Source organism: Myxocyprinus asiaticus, chromosome 32, assembly GCF_019703515.2.
Source record: "Myxocyprinus asiaticus isolate MX2 ecotype Aquarium Trade chromosome 32, UBuf_Myxa_2, whole genome shotgun sequence".
Lineage (NCBI taxonomy): Eukaryota > Metazoa > Chordata > Actinopteri > Cypriniformes > Catostomidae > Myxocyprinus > Myxocyprinus asiaticus.
In genome coordinates this window covers 16,841,841-16,861,322 of record NC_059375.1, presented here as the reverse complement: position 1 = coordinate 16,861,322, position 19,482 = coordinate 16,841,841, and the positions used below count along the sequence as shown (strand labels likewise).

General features: G+C 37.4%; 1 protein-coding gene across 1 annotated transcript in view; it reads left to right on the top strand.

Moving 5' to 3' along the window:
* LOC127423159 (ATP-binding cassette sub-family C member 3-like) overlaps positions 1-19,482 on the top strand; it is a 79,218-nt gene that overhangs the window by 37,050 nt on the left and 22,686 nt on the right. The window contains exons 5-18 of the mRNA XM_051667274.1: positions 282-407; positions 618-679; positions 3,037-3,168; positions 4,569-4,802; positions 5,917-6,094; positions 9,752-9,913; positions 10,492-10,584; positions 11,264-11,467; positions 12,366-12,512; positions 16,280-16,367; positions 16,577-16,643; positions 17,540-17,666; positions 17,755-17,931; positions 18,965-19,132. Coding sequence (XP_051523234.1) covers positions 282-407; positions 618-679; positions 3,037-3,168; positions 4,569-4,802; positions 5,917-6,094; positions 9,752-9,913; positions 10,492-10,584; positions 11,264-11,467; positions 12,366-12,512; positions 16,280-16,367; positions 16,577-16,643; positions 17,540-17,666; positions 17,755-17,931; positions 18,965-19,132 — 1,965 coding nt within the window. The remainder of the gene's footprint in view (positions 1-281; positions 408-617; positions 680-3,036; positions 3,169-4,568; positions 4,803-5,916; positions 6,095-9,751; positions 9,914-10,491; positions 10,585-11,263; positions 11,468-12,365; positions 12,513-16,279; positions 16,368-16,576; positions 16,644-17,539; positions 17,667-17,754; positions 17,932-18,964; positions 19,133-19,482) is intronic.

The following is a 19,482-nucleotide window of genomic DNA, read 5'->3' as shown; positions in this document are numbered from 1 at the left end:
ACAGAATTACTTTAGAAATATGACGTTATACACAATATTTGTGGTCACATCTCGTAATATTTTATTTGTTTAATTTATACACAGTCGTTTATTTTTCTTACCCGAATTTTTGAGGAGGCACTGCCTCTCTTGCCTCCTCGGAGAAAACGCCACTGATATCTAGGATCTTTTACATAACAGGATTCAGCTGAATAATGACTTTTTCAGGGCTCAAAGGTTTTTTCATGTGCTGTGTAGAGATGTTATTATTAGTTGATAAAGCAGCATTCTCTGTTTTTCAGAATGGGGTCAAAGACAAGCTGAGGTTTACAACGTTCTACATTTATTTCGGACTCACCCTGCTCGAACTCATCCTGTCAAGCTTCAATGAAAAGCCACCTCTTTTCTCCAGTGTGATTACAGATCCTGTAAGTGTGCATGTTTGTGCAGTGCCCTATGTACAAAGACTCAAAGGCCAACAAAATTACAAGACAGGCCAGCAAGTTATCAAAGATTTAATAGCCATAAACTTTATTTGATCATTGATTTCCTAGAACACTTCAAAGGTTATTGAAAGGTCATAACAGCAAACTGAAGTGCCTGTGGTGTTTTTACTGGTATTTTTATTGGTTTTTCAGAATGCATGTCCAGAAGCAACTGCTGGATTCCTCTCAAAAATGACCTTTTGGTGGTTTACAAGGTGGGTGTCACACTGGGTGTTAGTGTTGGGTTCGATTCCACCTTAGTCGAGTCTGAGTCAAGTCCGAGTCTTTAAACAATCGAGTCTGAGTCAAGTCCGAGTCTTTAAAAAATCGAGTCCAAGTCCAAAAGGGGCCAAGTCGGACTCAAGACCGAATCCATAACAGGCCGAGTCCGAGTTGAGTCTGAATTAATCTGTCATGAATCTGAACTAAAATTGTAACCGTAAACTCAACATCAATATTTTAACTTTCACAACTAAGAAAACACAATAGTCAATAAAAATGTTACAAAAACACCTCTGTTGCATTTCGTATATACATTTTATGATTAGCATCCTGCTGAACAGACTTCAAAGTGGTTTCAGAATGAAAGCATATGCTTTAGGTGTATGAAGACAAAACTGTCCTTCAACACAATTTTTATTGCGTTCTGTTGACATTTCAATTATTTGTTGCTTTTTCCCCTCCACTCAAACATAGACTAAAGAAAGTGAAAGCTGCGTTAGTTATTACAACCAGAGTTATTATTGTTTCAAATTTTAATTTAGTTTCTTATTTCTACTTAATTTTCAATTTGTCCTTTCAATTTAGTTTACTTTTATCTATAATGATCCCTATCTAAAGAAATAATATATACTGAGATTTCTTTTTTGTCTCTATCTGCCGACTGGTTTGGGGAAATAATGAGTCAACACAGTAGGAATTGGCACTCACTGAGAAGTTGCACGACTGACAGGACGACATAGAGCGCGAGCGCTAAGCGCATGACGTCATTGCCATGGTAACCAGATACATTTCAGCTGATTTGCTGAAGACTAGAATGAATGTATCGTCAAATCAACGTGCGACACAACAAAATTGATTTTCTTCTCTGCAAACTATACCAGAGAAGGACAATGAGGAGATATAATTTAAGAAGAAAAAAATCAGTGACCCTAAAAACCAGGACTGTCCTGTGTAATAAACCGGGAAGTCTGGTCACCCAGTCTATAATTAAAGTATAAACAAAACATTTCGCAGCCCAAAATAACTTAATATTTCATTGTGCATTTTATTGTGGAAAAAACTGTCAAATAACTTATTTTAAGCAGCTCGTCAATGCTTTTAAAATAGAAAAACAATAAATAGGTGCTGTTTATCTGTTTAGAGTTGCTGTCTGCTTTAGCAATAACCATTTTTCTCCCCGAGTATTTAACAAGTTACGCAGTTAATTCATCAAGGACCAGTTTAAGTTGACAACACTCTGTGGACCACAAGAGACTACATGTGTGGAGACGTTATGCCTAAAAAGACTTAATAGCCCAATATTAATAATATTCTTTTGAATTTTTATTTTGATATGAAGTTTTTAGTAAACTGTGAGAGACATGATTTGGGTAACTTGACTTAATGAAGTTCTTAACCACAACGAAACTGCGATGCGAGCACCGTCCTGGCTGCACAAACGGCGCGTGCGATTTTACCAGTTGTCAAGTCCCGTGCCGTGCGAAACTGCCTTGTAGTTTCTAGTACATTGGCTACATACCCGTCTTTATGTGTTCATGGTGCCAGCCACCTCGGTAATCGATGTTATACAGCAGTCGTAGTTACATTCAAGTGTATTGGTTGACTGAGAGTGCCGCTCTGCAGGTGTGTTTGCTCAACACGGTGAAACAAACTCTGGCTACGTCTACGTCATCAGGGGGTGCTACAACAGCTTGCAGACAGTGTCCATTTATTTCTGTTTCGTTATTTTTATTTATTTATTTTGTTCATTGCATCACAAATCAAATGCCATGGAGTCCCAAAGGCTCGAGTCCGAGTCAAGTCCGAGTAAAAATGTATCCGAGTCCGTGACTAGTCCAAGTCCATTAAAATTGGACTCGTGACTTGGACTCGAGTCTGAGTCCGAACTCGAGTACCACAACTCTACTGGATGCTTTATATTGCTTTTGGGCAGTCAAAAACAATGTTTTTCTTCAGTTAGAAAATATCAAAAAAAAAAATAGCACGTTAAATTTGGGGATTTTAAATTGTCCATTCGACACCTAAACAAGACATTTAAAGGAATAGTATTCCCAATAATGGAAATTCTGTTATTATTTACTCATGCTCATGTTGTTCCCAACTCATGTGACTTTCTTTCTTCTGTAGATCACAGAAGGAGGCATGGAACACAAAAGGAGATGTTAGGCAGAATGACAGCCTCAGTCACCACTCACTTTCATTGTATGGAACAAAGCTGCAATGAAAGTGAATGGTGACTGAGGCTGTCATTCTGACTAACATCTCCATTTTTGTAAAGCACTGGACTATAAGATGCCTCATTAATATCGTTGCTAATATCTGAGACAGATATTTTGTTTGTGTTCTACAGCTTGGCTATCAAAGGCTACAAATCCCCACTAGAGAATAAAGACCTGTGGTCCCTTAACAAGCATGACAGTTCAGAGATGGTGGTCCCCAGTCTGCTCAATGAATGGGATGTGGAAAAATCCAAAGCACAGAGGTATGCGCTAATACAAACTGCATATTAATGTACAGTATATGCTGCATATTAAGTTCTCATATTAGTTCTCAAGTTCTCAAGCTCCAGGCCCTGCATGTGAGTAAACCAGGCCTTTGTTTCATTTACATTTACAATAAAAATGTTTTTTTTGTTGTTTTTTTTGCTGAGGTAATTGTTACAGTTAACATGAAATCCAATTTTACTCATATTTACCTTTTAATACATGTTTCTGGATTTATTGAACTGGACTTTAGCTGGACCAAATGTAATAACTTAAAACAACGCCTTTGAAACAACTTTCCTTTTTGACTGATGGCATCTAGACTGCATGGGTGGGGAAATTAATGTTAACCAATAGTCATAAAGCTATTTATGAATTGTATTTGATACAGTTGTAGGTAATGTTGCCATATTTAACACACACATTTTAATGCCAGTTAATGTAGGAAAGGTTACAGCAATAATAGCAAATAACAAATGATTTGAAAAAGCGGTACCATTGGAATATGTCGGGTTGCTCTTGAGGGTATTTTTGACTAAAATGATTTTAATGTAGGTAACTTTGTTTATTTTTCTTTTTTCTTTCTTTTTTCAAAATATCAGTTTGGGTAAGGTTTAAAAAAGAGATAGAGTTTCAAGTAATATGCAGTCTCTGGTCATTCAAAAAGTGGAAGGGTTTTAAGTCAAGTCTCGATTTAGCCAAATTTCACCACTTATTCTGCTCTTGAATTCTCAATGAGGTAGAGTGCTGAGCATCAAGAAAGTAAAAGCACTGAAGAACATGCTCTCCCTTCATATCTCACTCACTTTGATCTTTATCACATTCATTTTTAAGGTTATCCAACACTGCAAGTGTTGCCACAAGATGCACAGGTGAAAAATGAACTCTTTGTGAAACCTTTCTCAGCCGAGTTAGTTGTTTGGCTAGTTCTTTGACACAGTGGCACTCGTGTTTTTCAGCTAACCACCAGGTTTAAGCTGTTATTTCCAACAGGGAAATGTCATTTGTAACCTCAGAATATAATTATTTCGGACCCACTTTATATCAGGTGTCTTTAACTACTATGTACTTAAGCATTTGTTACAATGTAATTATTATGTACATACGTGTTGTTGATTTGTACTTACATTTTAAGTACCTGCATTTAAAAATATCTGTAGTTATACTGTTAACCTTACCCCGAACCCTAAACCTAACCCTACCCTAACCCCTAACCCTAAACCTGTCTGTATCTCAACTTCAGTAGCATCAAATGTGAATCTTTTGAGAATTTTGTAGAACAACATGTAGTTACACAATAAGTACATTGTATTGTATGTATTTTAATGTTAGCAAATACTAGTTAAAGACCTAATATAAAATGTGACCATAATTTCTTCCTGAATTTATCTCTGTACAGCGAACAGAGCATGAAGGTGCAGGCTACGTATACAAAAGCAGGCGCAGGTGCTGAGACCAACCATGTGGGCGGCAGTCCTGAGGAGGTGGAAGTTCTCCTGTCCAAACGAAAAGAGTCCCAGAAGCCCTCCTTTCTGTGGGCCCTGCTTAGAGCCTTTGGACCCTACTTCCTCATCGGCTCCGCTTTCAAACTGCTGCAGGATCTCATTACCTTTGTTAATCCTCAGCTGCTTAGGTGAGGCCTAAAGCTTTATTACTCACTGACAGGGAGGAACATTATAGCTCAGTTATAATTTTATGATAGGGAAGTTTGCAATAATGTATGTGGAATGGCAATGTGTCGTAATTGCCAGGAAAGCAGCCAGGAAATAACGGGTGACATTTAATTACTCTTATCTACTGGTTCAGGGATTTATAACAGTATGAGGGCTACGTTGAGCTGACTTTTTTTTGGTAGAATGTAGCATTTACTGAATTATTAAAGTTAAATATTAATTAAATGTTAACAAATTTAGCGAAAACAATGGCTTGTTGCCTTCAAACATTTCTCAATTCATTAAACATTTTCAAGTAATTATTCAGGTAAATATAAAGAACAAAATAAAATATAGAGCAGCGAATGATTTTCTCTTTTTCTTTTCAGTATTGTTCTTTGATTAATGTGAATGACTCTTGACTATTAAATGCATGACTATTAATGACTATTAAAGACTACAGTACTGTTAATAGGCTGGTGTCATTACATTTAAAAAATGTTAATATCTTCAGTATGTAACCAACTGAAATGTCCTTTGGAAAGGCTTGATATTGTAATTCATTATGGATTGTGTTAAGACAACAGATGTAATTGTGTGCTATATGTAGCTCAGAGTGGACACAGTCTGATAATGAAAGGCACAGTAGCTTCTAATATTAGTGTTGTTCATCCTGTTCTGATAATTTACTTGTTTTTATTACCCACATGGGTTTATTTTGTTCAATTATAGCAGGCAGAGCAAACATAACTGGATGTTGGAGGAAAATGTCCTCTCATTCCATTATCGGAATTATGTAGAATTATGTTTTCCATAGAAAGCTGCTAAATCGTTTGCATGAGTTTTGCTATAGTCACCCTTCGGACTCCATTTATCCTTACCCAAGTTTTACAAGGCAAATTGATTTATGCAAATATGTTGCTCGGTAGTGCTTTGTCACCATTTCAAATGTAGATGCATTTTGAATGTCTTATAAAGATGCTACATGTAAATATAAACCACATTGCATTAAAAAACAATATTTTGAATGCACTAATAGAGTATCATCAAAATGCACGTAACAGTTCTGTCAAAAAATTGAAATCTCTTTTGCAGGATGTTGATTGGCTTCACCAAACAGCCGGACGTTCCATCGTGGTGGGGTTACGCACTGGCCTTCCTGATGTTTGGCAGTTCCCTCCTGCAGACCCTCATTTTGCATCAGCACTTTCAGTACTGCTTTGTCACAGGCATGAGACTGCGCACTGGAATTGTAGGGGCCATCTACAGGAAGGTACATACTCAAATAGACGTAATAAACTCTATACATTGTTGAGAAGACCTGTGGACTTGACCAGTTTCCTGGCTGGTTTATGCTGGTTAGTGGTGATCTTGCTTGAGGAAAAGCAAATTCATCTAGTTCATATCAGCATAGTCTTTTTGGTGAACTGGTTGACCAAAAGTTTTTCTTTTTAAGCTAGTTAAAAAATAATCTGACCCTTGCTAAATAAAGTGATGTGCACAATTAAAATCAAACTGTCAGTTAAAGGGAACATCTGCCGTGACTCGTGCCTCCTGAAACATCTTTTACATTGGTGGAAAATATCTACCCGCGGGTAGGTGTTATACCTACCCGCACCTCAACCTCAGTAGCAGCAAATGTGAATCTTGTAATAATTTTACAGTACAACATGTAGTTATGCAATAAGTTCATTGTGTTGTATGTATTTTAATGTTAGTGCATAGTAGTTAAAGACACCTCATATAAAGTGAGACCAGTTAGGGTTTAGATTAGGGTTAGGGGTTAGGTTAGGTTAGGTTAGGTTAGGGTAAGGGTCTGGGTTGGGGTTGGGTTAGGTTTAGGGTTAAGGTTAACAGTGTAACTACAGATGTATTAAATGCAGGTTTAAATGTATGTACAATGCAACAACACATATGTACATAATAAGTACATTGCATCAAATGCTTAAGTACATAGTAGTTAAATAAACCTAATATAAAGTGATACCAAAATACTATATATGCTGGTGATCAGCTATGCTGGTTATTTCAACATAAAAAAAAAGAGAAGCTAAATACTGATACTTGAGCATACATCACGTTACCTTACACTTGATTTTGTTATTACTGTTATGGCTATATTGTTGTGGCTGTAAGAAACAAGAGTTACGTTTACAATATAAACATTAAACCTTTTGCTGAATGTTGTAAGAAGGAAAAAATATTCCTCAATAATATATTAAGGCAGTACTACTTCAAATTAAATACACTGCAAAGATGGTTCTTGGAAGCAGTTTTTGTTTTTAAAGTAAAAATAAAGTAAAAAGTAAGATACGTTTACTTGAGAAGCAAAATGACAATATATTAAGTCTTGTTTTCAGAGAAATCTAACAAAAAGAACTTGAAGAGGTGAGGTTTATGCTTAAATCTATTTGCCAATGGGATAAGAAAAACAAACTTACTGGTAATTCATGGTTATCTTTTTATCTTACACAATTGTGCTCAAATGTATTATTTTATGAATGTTTAGATATGTTTGATAGAAAACAAGACAAAAATACTGAACTATAATGTTTTTTTGTTTTTTTTTGCAGTGTGCCACTTTTCATGAATATGGTACACTTTAGTATCCCATTACTTTTTATTAAACTATTAGAGGTAAAAATAAACATTTTTGATGTAAGAACTACATATAAGATTTGTTAGATAAACATAAAAGGGGAGTAGCTAGTTTTAAACACATTAAATATACCCCTCTATAAATTATTAATTTTGGCCTGCCCACTTCAGAGGTCTTGACCCTCTCGACTGTATCCAACAATTAAATACAGATAACGCCATAGTTCTGACATAATCTGTTGAATTGATTATTTCATAATTAATTGTAGTAAATACAAATATTTAATTATTAATTACATTTGACATCATTTCACTGACCATTTGTTGAAAGAGAATAAAAAAATAATAATAAAAGTTTCAGGCCCTATTTTGGACCTACAATGCTTAAAAAGATGCTCATTCTGTGTTTGTCTCTTTTAATGACTATATAGTCTAAGGTAAGAAAACAGCCACATGAACCCATGAGCTATAGCTATTAACAGTCGTCAGCATGACTTTTTGTTTTATAGAAGTTAAACTGCATGAGTCACAGGTACAGGTGGCCATTGATTTAATAAATAACTTCAGCCATCGGGTGCCGTGTGGCCTTTATTCTAAATGAATTCAGAAAGGTAAAGGTAGTAGAGATTTGTGTTGTTTTAGGTGTGGTACTGTAGGTGTGTCGGCCTGTTCACACACGCCGTGCACTTTTACCCAGAACTGTGCAATACTTGAATTCTGCTTCAGTGTTCACTCATTGGTGTATACTCATTTAAGTATATGCACACAATTCAATCTGTTGTGTCACAGGATATTACATTGCAAAAAAACATTGGGAAGCACTTTACAATAAGGTTCAATTTGTTTACATTAGTTAACAACATTAGTTAACATTAACTAACAATGAACAATACTTTTACAGTGTTTATTATTCTTAGTTAATGTTAATTTCATCATATAGTAATATAAAAAAATTAAAAAAAGTTGAATATGCTAGCATTAGTGAACTAACTATGAATTAACAATGAACAATTTATTAACCAACATTAACAAAGATGAATAAATACTGTAAAAAAAAAAATGATAGTTCATGATACCTAATACATTAACTAATGTTAACAAATGGAACCTAAATGTAAATTGTTACCAAACATTATAATATATCAATATCAAATGAGTTGTCACCCTATTTAACTCCATATGACCGGTACAAAAATGGTGGAACCACGGTATTGTACCATGATGGTACTACCATGGAATTTTGATACATTATGTACCATCCTGAATGATCACTAGACTTGTGTAACATGGTCTTTAGATGGGCTTTCCACACTGTAAAATCTAATTCGTTGAGTTTACTTTTTATGGCAATCAGTTTGCATGCTTTTTCTAAGTAAATATACTGTACTTATTTGGCTCAGGTAAACTGAACTAAACTTTTGAATGTAAATTTAACTAGTTACAGTATAAGGGAAATTACTGGAATCTCGGTTAGCCATATGACAGATTGGATTCTCCTCAATGCTTTTTAGTCCATGTAAATCTGCATTTTTTTAAAAGTACAGTTGAGTAAAGACAAATTACTTAAATTTAACAGGCTCCAAGTTCACCAGAGGTAACACTAATCACATGGTGACTTCACACAAATCACAACTATCAGCCAGTCACAACAAAACAACAACAATAGTCATAAGAATTCAAACTATATACATTTTTAAATAACACTTCTTATTTTTTTAGTTCCCTTGTTTTGACCAAACATACAGTACATAATTTATTAAAGCGCAAGTGCTTGTTGGTACACAACTGCAATTTTGTACTTGATAATTTTGAGTTAGTAGTACTCGAAGCAAATTTTAAAGAATGAATATACAGTATTTGAGTTATGATTCCAAAATGTGACATTTCAAGTACTGTCTAATTAGTACCACTTAAATGTTTTTATTAATGAAAACGTTAGGGTTTAGAGAGTAACGGTAACTTAAACTAGTAAGAATAGTAAAAAATTAAGCTTAAGTTGAGTCAACTATTATTATTTTTTTATAATAATAATAGTTGACTCACATTATAATAATGATAGTTTATATGAGATAACTATTAGTATTACAGTGTGTGGTACTTGAAAAAAAAAACGTTACATGTCCAGCAAAACATGGTAGCACAGTTTTAATTGGTGCAAGTGGCAGAAATGCAGTAATACTGCAATTGTTTTATTTTTTACAGTTTATTTACTGTAACTTATAAAGGGGCATGTGGGGATTTGCATTGCTATATAAAATGCTAAATCGTATGCTGAATACTATGTTGGATCATGGAAAACAACATGCTTGATGCTTTTAATCAATGTCTGCAGTCACTAGTGATCACAAATGAGGCCAAACGCTCCTCTACGGTGGGAGAAGTGGTCAATCTGATGTCTGTGGATGCTCAGTGCTTTATGGATCTCACCACCTTCCTGAACATGCTGTGGTCTGCTCCACTACAGATCATTCTAGCTCTCTTCTTCCTCTGGCAGGTAAACTGTCATATATTTGACAAAATATATTTTTGTTGTAAAGATATTCATTCACTCATAATTTTCACAATCACTTTCTTTTAAAGCAGTGGTTCTCAACTGGTGGATCACGAAACAAAAATGGGAAAAACAAGGCTGAATGGAACTACTCATGCAATTGTGCATAGTTAGGAGAAAATACTTTCCATATCTTTTATTGTTGACAAAGGATTTGCGTCCAATCAAACTCAAATTCCTCACTCACTTGGTGGAAGCTAGCCAAATCAGGCAAATGCCAACAAGGACAGATTGTGTGACATGCCCTCTTCATCAAAAATCCATGAACAAACTACGCAAGATAAAAAACAAACCAATATTACATTAAATGAGGCAAGGATAAACATAGTTTGTGCCAACTACAATATCTGTTTTGTACTATTGGTCGCCAAGAGAGCAGGAAACATCAAAATTCTGACGTTCTGAAATCAAAATTGAGAATTTTAATATTCAGCCCGTGTCGCAGCTATATCTGTTTAAGAGACAAGTAGCTGTGAAAGCTTGTTTCTTATTCTGTTGCTTGTTTTATCTCTTGTCTTCAGAATCTGGGTCCATCAGTGCTGGCTGGTGTAGCTGTGATGGTTCTGCTGATTCCATTCAATGCTTTTATTGCCATGAAGACCAGAACTTACCAGGTCAACTCTCCTCTCTTACGCATATTTTCACCTGTGTCTGTCTCTTAGGCCAACACACAGATGTGTTATGCTGTCAATCTTCTCAATATTTCCTTCTGGTCTGTGGTTTTCACAACTCTGTTTCAGAAGCAGTTTAAGGAACTAAACAGTCTAGCATATTTTTGTGTAGCTTCTAGCAAACCACAATTTTCTGCTTAATTTGCCTAAAGAATAAAGAAGAATATAAAATTCATATAAATTGTGAGCAATGCTAAACTACCCAAACTCTGTTTAGCAGTTATGTGGACCATCAAGTAGCAGTGGTAGAAAAAATAGACATGGGCTGTGTCCGAAACCAAAGGCCTTGCTGCCTAGCCAGTCAATGACTTAACATGCAGCTCAACAGGCGTAGGTTCTTCCTGGATTAAGGCTGGCTTCCCAGGCACAATAACATCATGTCTAATGTTCTAGCACAAATTCAAGTAAGCTTTAGAGATATCCAGGAATATAACTAATGACGACAATGCTTGTTTATTGGAAGAAAAGTAGACAGGATGTGATGTAAACATTGGATACAGAGCCACCTTGATGCCCTCAAACCTCCATATACTGCCTGCAAAGGCAACATTTTGCAGGTTTTGGACTTGACATTCACTAAAGGTCATCATCTGATGTCATAATCTGTCTGTACTCTGCACAGGAGGAGCAAATGAAACATAAAGATGACCGTATCAAGCTGATGAATGAGATTCTCAATGGCATAAAAGTGTTGAAGCTCTATGCCTGGGAGATCTCTTTCAAAGAGAAGATCCTTCAGATCCGCCAGAAAGAACTCAACGTGCTGCGCAAGACTGCTTACCTCAGCGCGCTCTCCACCATGGCCTGGACCAGTGCTCCATTCCTGGTAATGCATCTTTCCATTCTCTTATCTCTTACTGTGTGAGTTTATGTGTTTGAATAAAATGCTAAATGGTTATCTTTGATATGCCAAATGTTGTGGTAGATCCTTATCTAATTGGCCTCATGTTGGCAGCTCATGTTTTAAAATGAATTAGTCACGTATATCCGACAGATGAGTAACAGGAAGTTAAAACTGTTTTCGCCGAAAGACTTCTTGTTTTTAAGTGGGAGTTATGTTAGTTTTTATTAAATGAATAGTTCACTCAAAAATATTTACTCACCATCATGTTGCTCCAAGCTTGTATCTTGTTTTTGTTTTTTCCTTAAACACACAGACACACACACACACACACACACACACACACACACACACCAAAAAAAAAACATTTTGCGGCTTTTTCATACAACGACAGTAGTATATTAACCACGTCTGTCTAGCTCCAAAAATGTAAAAAATATAAAATACTATATTCCTTGTCTTCTGAAGCCATTCGATAGATATTTTTAGAAACCAAAATTTTAGTCGTTATTCACTGAAGCTCTCCAATCAAATATGGTGCCGTAAGATGTGTTGCATGGGATCTTACATTTACATTAATGACAAGACAAGACAACCAATGACGTTTGATGCCACTGATGTCCAACCTGCACCATAGTGGCCATATTTGATTTAAGAGCTTTGGCGGAGGGGAAGATTTTCACACAAAACTGTCGTTTGGCTTCAGAAGACTTTGAATGTAGCACACAAGCCATATGGATTACCTACTTTTATGGTACTTTTTGCAACTTTACAGACGTTGTTGTTGAATGGAAAATAATTGTGTCAGATTTTTCAAAATTCTTCTTTTGTATTACACGGAAAAAGGATTCTTAAGGGTTCTTTCTCTTTGATGTGTCTGCAGGTAGCCATGACAACGTTTGCTGTATATGTGAATGTGGATAAAGAGAACATCTTGGATGCAGAGAAGGCCTTCGTGTCTTTGTCTTTGTTCAACATCTTAAGATTCCCCCTGAATATGCTCCCACAAGTCATAAGCAGCATTGTACAAGTGAGCATTCGTGTCCTCTTTTTCTTTATTAACATTCTGAGTAACTCAAAAAGAATATTCCATATAACATCATGATGGCACCACGGATGGCCGCCTTGGTGTGAAGTGCTTCTATTGTTTTGTTATTTTTGTTTGTTTGTCCTGTGTTTAGTAATCTTTTTTCAGTCAGTTTTACCAGAGACGAACTGCTGAACATTCGACAGCATACACCAGTCAATATTTTCCCGGATTTTGAGTATTCGGACGTTTTGTTTGACATTCTAGTCGGAGGCGCGGCTGTGTTGTTTAAACGCGCTAGGAAACGCAGGCGAGGGAGACGAGCAGGCGCGCTGGTCAGGCTCCGTCGGTGCGGCTTTCGAACAACACTGCTGAGCAATCATCTAGCAAATCTCCGCTCTCTCCCTAACAAAACTGATGAACTACATCTCCTCACCCGCACAAACAAGGACTTTTCAAACTCTGCTGCCTTGTGCTTCACAGAAACCTGGCTGAGTGAAGCCATTACAGACAGCGCGTTACATCTGCCAGGCTTCCGAGCGGAGTTAATGGGAAAACAAGAGGCGGTGGAACATGCTTTTACATCAATGAAAGTTGGTGTACAGATGTAACAATGTTAAAGAGGATGTGCTGTCCTAATTTGGAAGTGTTCTTTATTAACTGTAAGCCTTTCTACTCGCCGTGGGAGTTTTCCTCGTTTATTCTGGTGAGTGTGTATATTGCGCCAAACGCGTGTTTGAACACAGCGCTGCAACAGCTGGCTGATCAAATCACAGACACAGAACAACAATACCTGGACTCAGTTATTATTATTCTTGGGGATTTTAACAAAGCAAACCTCACACGTGAACTGCCCAAATACAAACAGCACATTACATGCCCCACCAGAGACAGGAACATACTGGATCGTTGCTACACAACAATAAAGGATGCATATCGCTCTGTCCCTAGAACAGCTTTGGGACTCTCTTTGGGATCACTGTCTGGTTCATCTTCTTCCAACCTACAGGCAGAAATTAAAATCTGCTAAACCTGTTTTTAGGACTGCAAAGAGATGGACCAACGAAGCAGAGCAGGAACTACAAGCCTGCTTTGACTGCACTGATTGGAGTGTTTTTGAGGCTGCAGACACCAATCTGGACGAGTTCACAGATACCGTTACATCATATATCAGTTTCTGTGAGGATATGTGCATTCCTACTAGGACTTATTTAACATTTAACAACGACAAACCATGGTTTACAGCGGAACACAGGCAGCTTCGTCAGGCCAAAGAGGATGCTTACAGAGTTGGGGATAAAGTCTTGTACAATCAGGCCAGGAACACACTGAATAAGGGAATCAGAGTGGCTAAAAGAAGACATTCTGAGAAGCTGAAAAGTTTTCAGCTAATGACTGCATCAGTGTGGAGTGGCATGAAACAACTTACGAATTACAGGACTCCTGCCCCCAACCCTGTGGTGGACTAACAACTGGCTGATGACCTGAATGTGTTCTACTGTAGATTTGAAAGGCCCAATCTCACACCCCACACCCACTCTGACCTTCACTTCACACAAACACCAACACCTTCTGCAACCCCCCCCCCCCCACTGCTACTCAACCTGCACTTAAGATCTGTGAAGATGATGTGAGCCGCGTCTTTCGACAACAAAGGATAAGGAAAGCACAGGGCTCAGATGGCGTTTCACCTGCATGTCTTAGATCCTGTGCTAACCAGCTGGCCCCCATCTTCACACAGATCTTCAGTAGATCACTGGAGGAGTGTGAAGTCCCATGCTGCTTCAAATGTTCCACTATCATCCCCATCCCAAAGAAACCATAAATCACAGGACTTAATGACTACAGACCTGTCGCCCTGACGTCAGAGACTGGTGTTGGCCCACCTGAAGAACATCACTGGACCCTTTCTAGATCCCCTTCGATTTGCTTATTGAGCGAACAGGTCTGTGGATGATGCAGTCAACATGGGATTGCATCATATCCTGCAACACCTGAACAGACCAGGGACATATGCAAGGATCCTTTTTGTGGACTTCAGTTCGGCTTTCAACACCATCATCCCAGCTATACTCCAGAATAAATTACACCAACTCTCTGTTCCCTTGTCTATCTGTCAGTGGATTACCAGCTTTCTGACGGACAGGCAGCAGCTTGTGAGACAGGGGAAACTCACTTCCAGCACCTGTACAATCAGTACTGGTGCCCCCCAGGGATGTGTGCTCTCCCCACTACTCTTCTCCCTCTACACCAATGACAGCATCACCAAGGACCCCTCTGTCAAGCTCCTGAAGTTTGCAGATGACACCACTGTCATCGGCCTCATCCGAGATGACGACGAGTCTGCATACAGAAGGGAGGTTTAACAGCTGTCTGTCTGGTGCAGTCAAAACTACCTTGAGCTGAACACGCTCAAAACGGTGGAGATCATTGTGGACTTTAGGAGAAACACCCCAACACTGTCCCCCCTCACCATTCTAAACAGCACTGTGGCAGCAGTGGAGTCATTCAGGTTCCTGGGCACTACCATCTCACAGGACCTGAAGTGGGAGACCCACATTGACTCCACTGTGAAAAAGGCCCAGCAGAGGTTGTACTTCCTTCGCCAGCTGAGGAAATTCAACCTGCCATAGGCTCTGCTGATACAGTTCTACTCAGCAGTCATTGAGTCTGTCCTCTGCACTTCAATAACTGTCTGGTTTGGTTCAGCTACGAAATCAGACATCAGAAGACTACAAAAGACAGTTCGGACTGCTGAGAGGATTATTATATTATATTTTCAGCTCGCTGGCTCTTATTCATCCAAGTGTTCTTGAACAATGTACTGACACCTGTTGGCGTGAAAGGATTAAGTGTATATTAGGCACTGTTGCTTCAAATCTTGTCCATTCATCTGTTTTTAGTCTCTGGCTCATACTACGCCCCTCAGTACAATTGAATGACTGTAATAGAAATGCAATTCAGTATCTTGCACAACCCAGAACAGTAATCCCACCTAAAAAATTATGATTTAGACAATTTTACACATAAAATAATAACACTTTGAATGAATAATTCTTGTGATTTAACAAACATTTGAGCTTCACATTTATTTATTTAACCCTTTGATAGCCCTGTACTCATGTACAATTGTTATGTTTTATTTGTTTGGAGAGGCTTTTGGACACTAGGATAAATTATATTTGTAATGCTATAACTTTTGATTGCTTTTTCGTATAAACTCAAAATTCAACTAAAACAAAAAGCAGTTTTTCGGAGCTACCTTATTTACTCCCAGATATATAATGTCAAATCAGGAAATAAGAAAAAAAGTACTTTTTTTGGCTCAAGTTTTTCTGTGATGTTTCAGCAGTTTCTTAGGCTGAGAGTCTCAGAATTGATCATAATCTATATCATTACATTTTTTTAAAAGTTTTCTTTACAATGATACCAAACACTTGACCGCAACCCCCACACTTTTTTTATCGAGTTATGAGCATTTAATCTGGGTTATGCCACTTAAACTGGTAATCTTTAAAAACACCTTCAGAGCTCAAGAAAATGCTTCTTACACAAAACCTTTTGTTCAAATGCAAGATCATCATTCGTCTCTAATATTAAGAAACAATATACTTTGAGAAAGTTTGTCTATGTGGGGGATTCATACAGGTTAGGTTTAAATGATTATGTAATATTTACCACATTAATTTCCTAGAATACAATGTGTTACGTGTCCTCCCACTTAATGTTGCATTGTTTTTTCCCTAATCATTCATCTGCTCAATGCACAGACCAGCGTGTCTGTGAAGCGCATCCAGGATTTCCTGGGTCACGATGAACTGGATCCAGAGAGTGTCGACAGAAGAAACAATGCTTCAGGTTTGACAGAGGGCTCATTCATCTTTCTACACTAACATGCTAAAGCAAGCTGCCTGACTGGTTTAACTTCCTGTTCTTGTAGGAGTGATTTTTGTGCTGAATCATTGTGCATCTGTTTGCAGCGACTGCTGTCTGCAAGTTTCTTTTGTTTCACAATGAGTCATGACTTTACTCCTGCTTTAACTGACTCATTGTTTCTCTCTCTTCAGAATATGCGGTGACAGTAGTGAATGGGAAATTCGCATGGGCCAAGCAAGACCAAGCCACTCTTGAGAAGTAAGAACATTCACACAACACTGTCATGTGTATTAAATAAAGAAAATATCACAAACATAGATGCCCTTATAACAAAAATGTTCTCTTGATCAGTGCTGGGGAAGCTACTTTTGAAACTGTAGTTTGTCAAGCTACAAGATAGTCATAATTTAAAGTTAAACTATGGTCAAGCTTTTAAAAAATTGGTTTACTACCCTACAAGTTACTTACAAAAAGTAGCTACTGTAACCACATTGAAGCTATTTATGGGGGCGATACTTTTTTAAATATATAGTGAAAACAGAGTGATGAACAGCAACATCTACCTAAATATTCAGCCATAAAAAAGAAGATGTGACATGTTGTGCAGGGATTTCTGTGGAATCGAATTAATCGATGAATCAGAACCAGTTCATCTACATGAATTGTCGATCGAACGAACAAACTGATTTATTATAGCTATTGTTATTACTATTGCCATTGCTATTGCTAAGAATGAAAATGTGCTATACAAATAAAATTGAATGGAATAAAAATGAATTAGACTTCCCAATGCTTCATAGGAAGGAGGGGACATTATAGGACAGTGTGTTTAATTTTTACTTCGGTTGATTCAGATTTAAATCTGCGTATGCAAACAAGATGACGTAAAAATGGCAATGTTGCAGTTTGTCATGCTACACCACTACTCGTTGGAAAAAGTAACTTGTTACTGTTAAACAGCTGAGCTATTCTACTATTACTAATTATTTCTGTTTAAAAGTTTAGCAAAATAAATAAACAAATAAAATTACACCACTGTGCATTACTACTTTTATTTAGTTACTCCTCAGGACTACTATTGATCAGCTGTCAATAAATACTGTAAATTATGGACAGAGATTATGCAGTGATAATAACTTGGCATCTGTTGGCAGCATTAATGTGATGGTGCCCCAGGGAACTTTGCTGGCAGTGGTGGGTCATGTGGGCTGTGGGAAGACCTCTCTTGTGTCAGCACTGCTTGGAGAAATGGAGAAGCTTGAGGGGCAGATCTCCATACGGGTGTGTAGCATCACCCAGATGACTTTTGTTTATTTTTAATGATTCATCAAGAGTACACTCATAGCACATTGTTTCTCTCTTGCTTTAGGGCTCTGTGGCTTATGTACCACAGCAAGCTTGGATCCAGAATGCCACTTTAAGAGATAACATCCTTTTTGGCAAACCCTACGTGGAGCATAAGTACCGCTGTGTGCTGGAGGCCTGTGCCCTCACCCCTGACCTGGAAATGCTTCCTGGTGGTGACCAAACAGAGATAGGGGAGAAGGTACCATTAATTTAAAATAGGGGAGCCCAAGACTAGTTGTCACCAGTAACTAGATCTTAGTAACTATAAAATTTCGAAAGGTCTAATTTTACCCTTGTTTGACCCCGTGTCCACATGCGTGGACATTGTATTTTGGCTTTGCTATAAGCAACGCATAATTTAATTTCATTTAAACCAACTGATCTCAGCTCAGGACACTCTGCACTGTCAGCAAAGGGTTAGACTTTTGACGCACAGAGTCATGTGACAAAACAACATGGCACCAATCACAGTGGAGTTTGTCTTTGGGAGAAACACTAACAAAACTACATCTGGTAAGAAACCTAATAAAGTTTTTACACTGAAACCTGTTTGAGTCAAAAGTTTAGAGTCTATTTTCATCCGATATGCCAATTTTAAAATTTGAACGATTTATCGCAAAACGCCTGTTAAACACAATGTACACTAATGTGCACAATAGCACAAGGCACATATGTGGACATCAATTTTTAGAAAATCTATTTGCTCTAGAATTTATTTTTTCCGCATGTTTATTAGGTGCCACTAATTACAAATTAAAAAGGGAAATGGAAACAGTACACACTAGTCACACTCAGGTCTCAAGTTAATATGTGTAGGCTAAAACAATGGTTTGATATTTTTGTACATGACATTTTACATTTTTAATGTTTCATTAATTGTTGTGTTTCATATTTATTTTACTGTTTAAATTTAGCTGAAAACCCCAGGCTGTTTAAAGGCAGGTTCCATTGTGACAACTCACCACATACAGTGTGACAATGTGCATTCGGTGAACTGTATCTTTTTTCCTGGGCAATAATGATGGAAATGTTTAATAGCGTTTTTGTAGCCAAGACCTTAAGTTATGTGTTCAAAAATCAGCCAACCTTGAGAAATATTCACAGAAGTAAAAAGTGTGACAATTAGCCCTGGTCTCCCCTATATGATTTTTGAACACTTTTTACATTGCTTTTATAAAATAGTGCTATTTTAGTGTAGTTGTTGGATTATGTCTATCTGTGACTTTTTGCAGGGAATTAATCTGTCTGGTGGCCAGAGACAAAGAGTGAGTTTAGCCAGAGCAATTTACAGTGAAACAGACGTCTACCTCCTGGATGACCCTCTGTCTGCTGTGGATGCTCACGTTGCCAAACATATTTTTGACAAGGTTGTTGGGCCTGAGGGAGTCCTCAAGGGCAAGGTATTTGCATGAGTCATTCACACCTCTATAGCCTATTGTCTGAGAATAATTTGGGTGGGTAATGCACAGCAACAAATAAAACCACAGTGCTTTCATATTGTTCACAAGTAGACATGTATCAGGAAATCAGCTAATTACATTTGATTGTGTTGTGACACATTATGTTTGGATACCAAACCTTTCTGAGAATTGATAGATGGTCCTTCTCAGGAAATGGTGCCATTTATGTACTATGTAACTGATATAATTAATAGGATACTGAACTTCATTTCTCACAATATTTAAGAAATTTGACTCTGTTTATTATATAATACAGAAGTCTAATCGGAACATCAGCCAATTTGCATGTC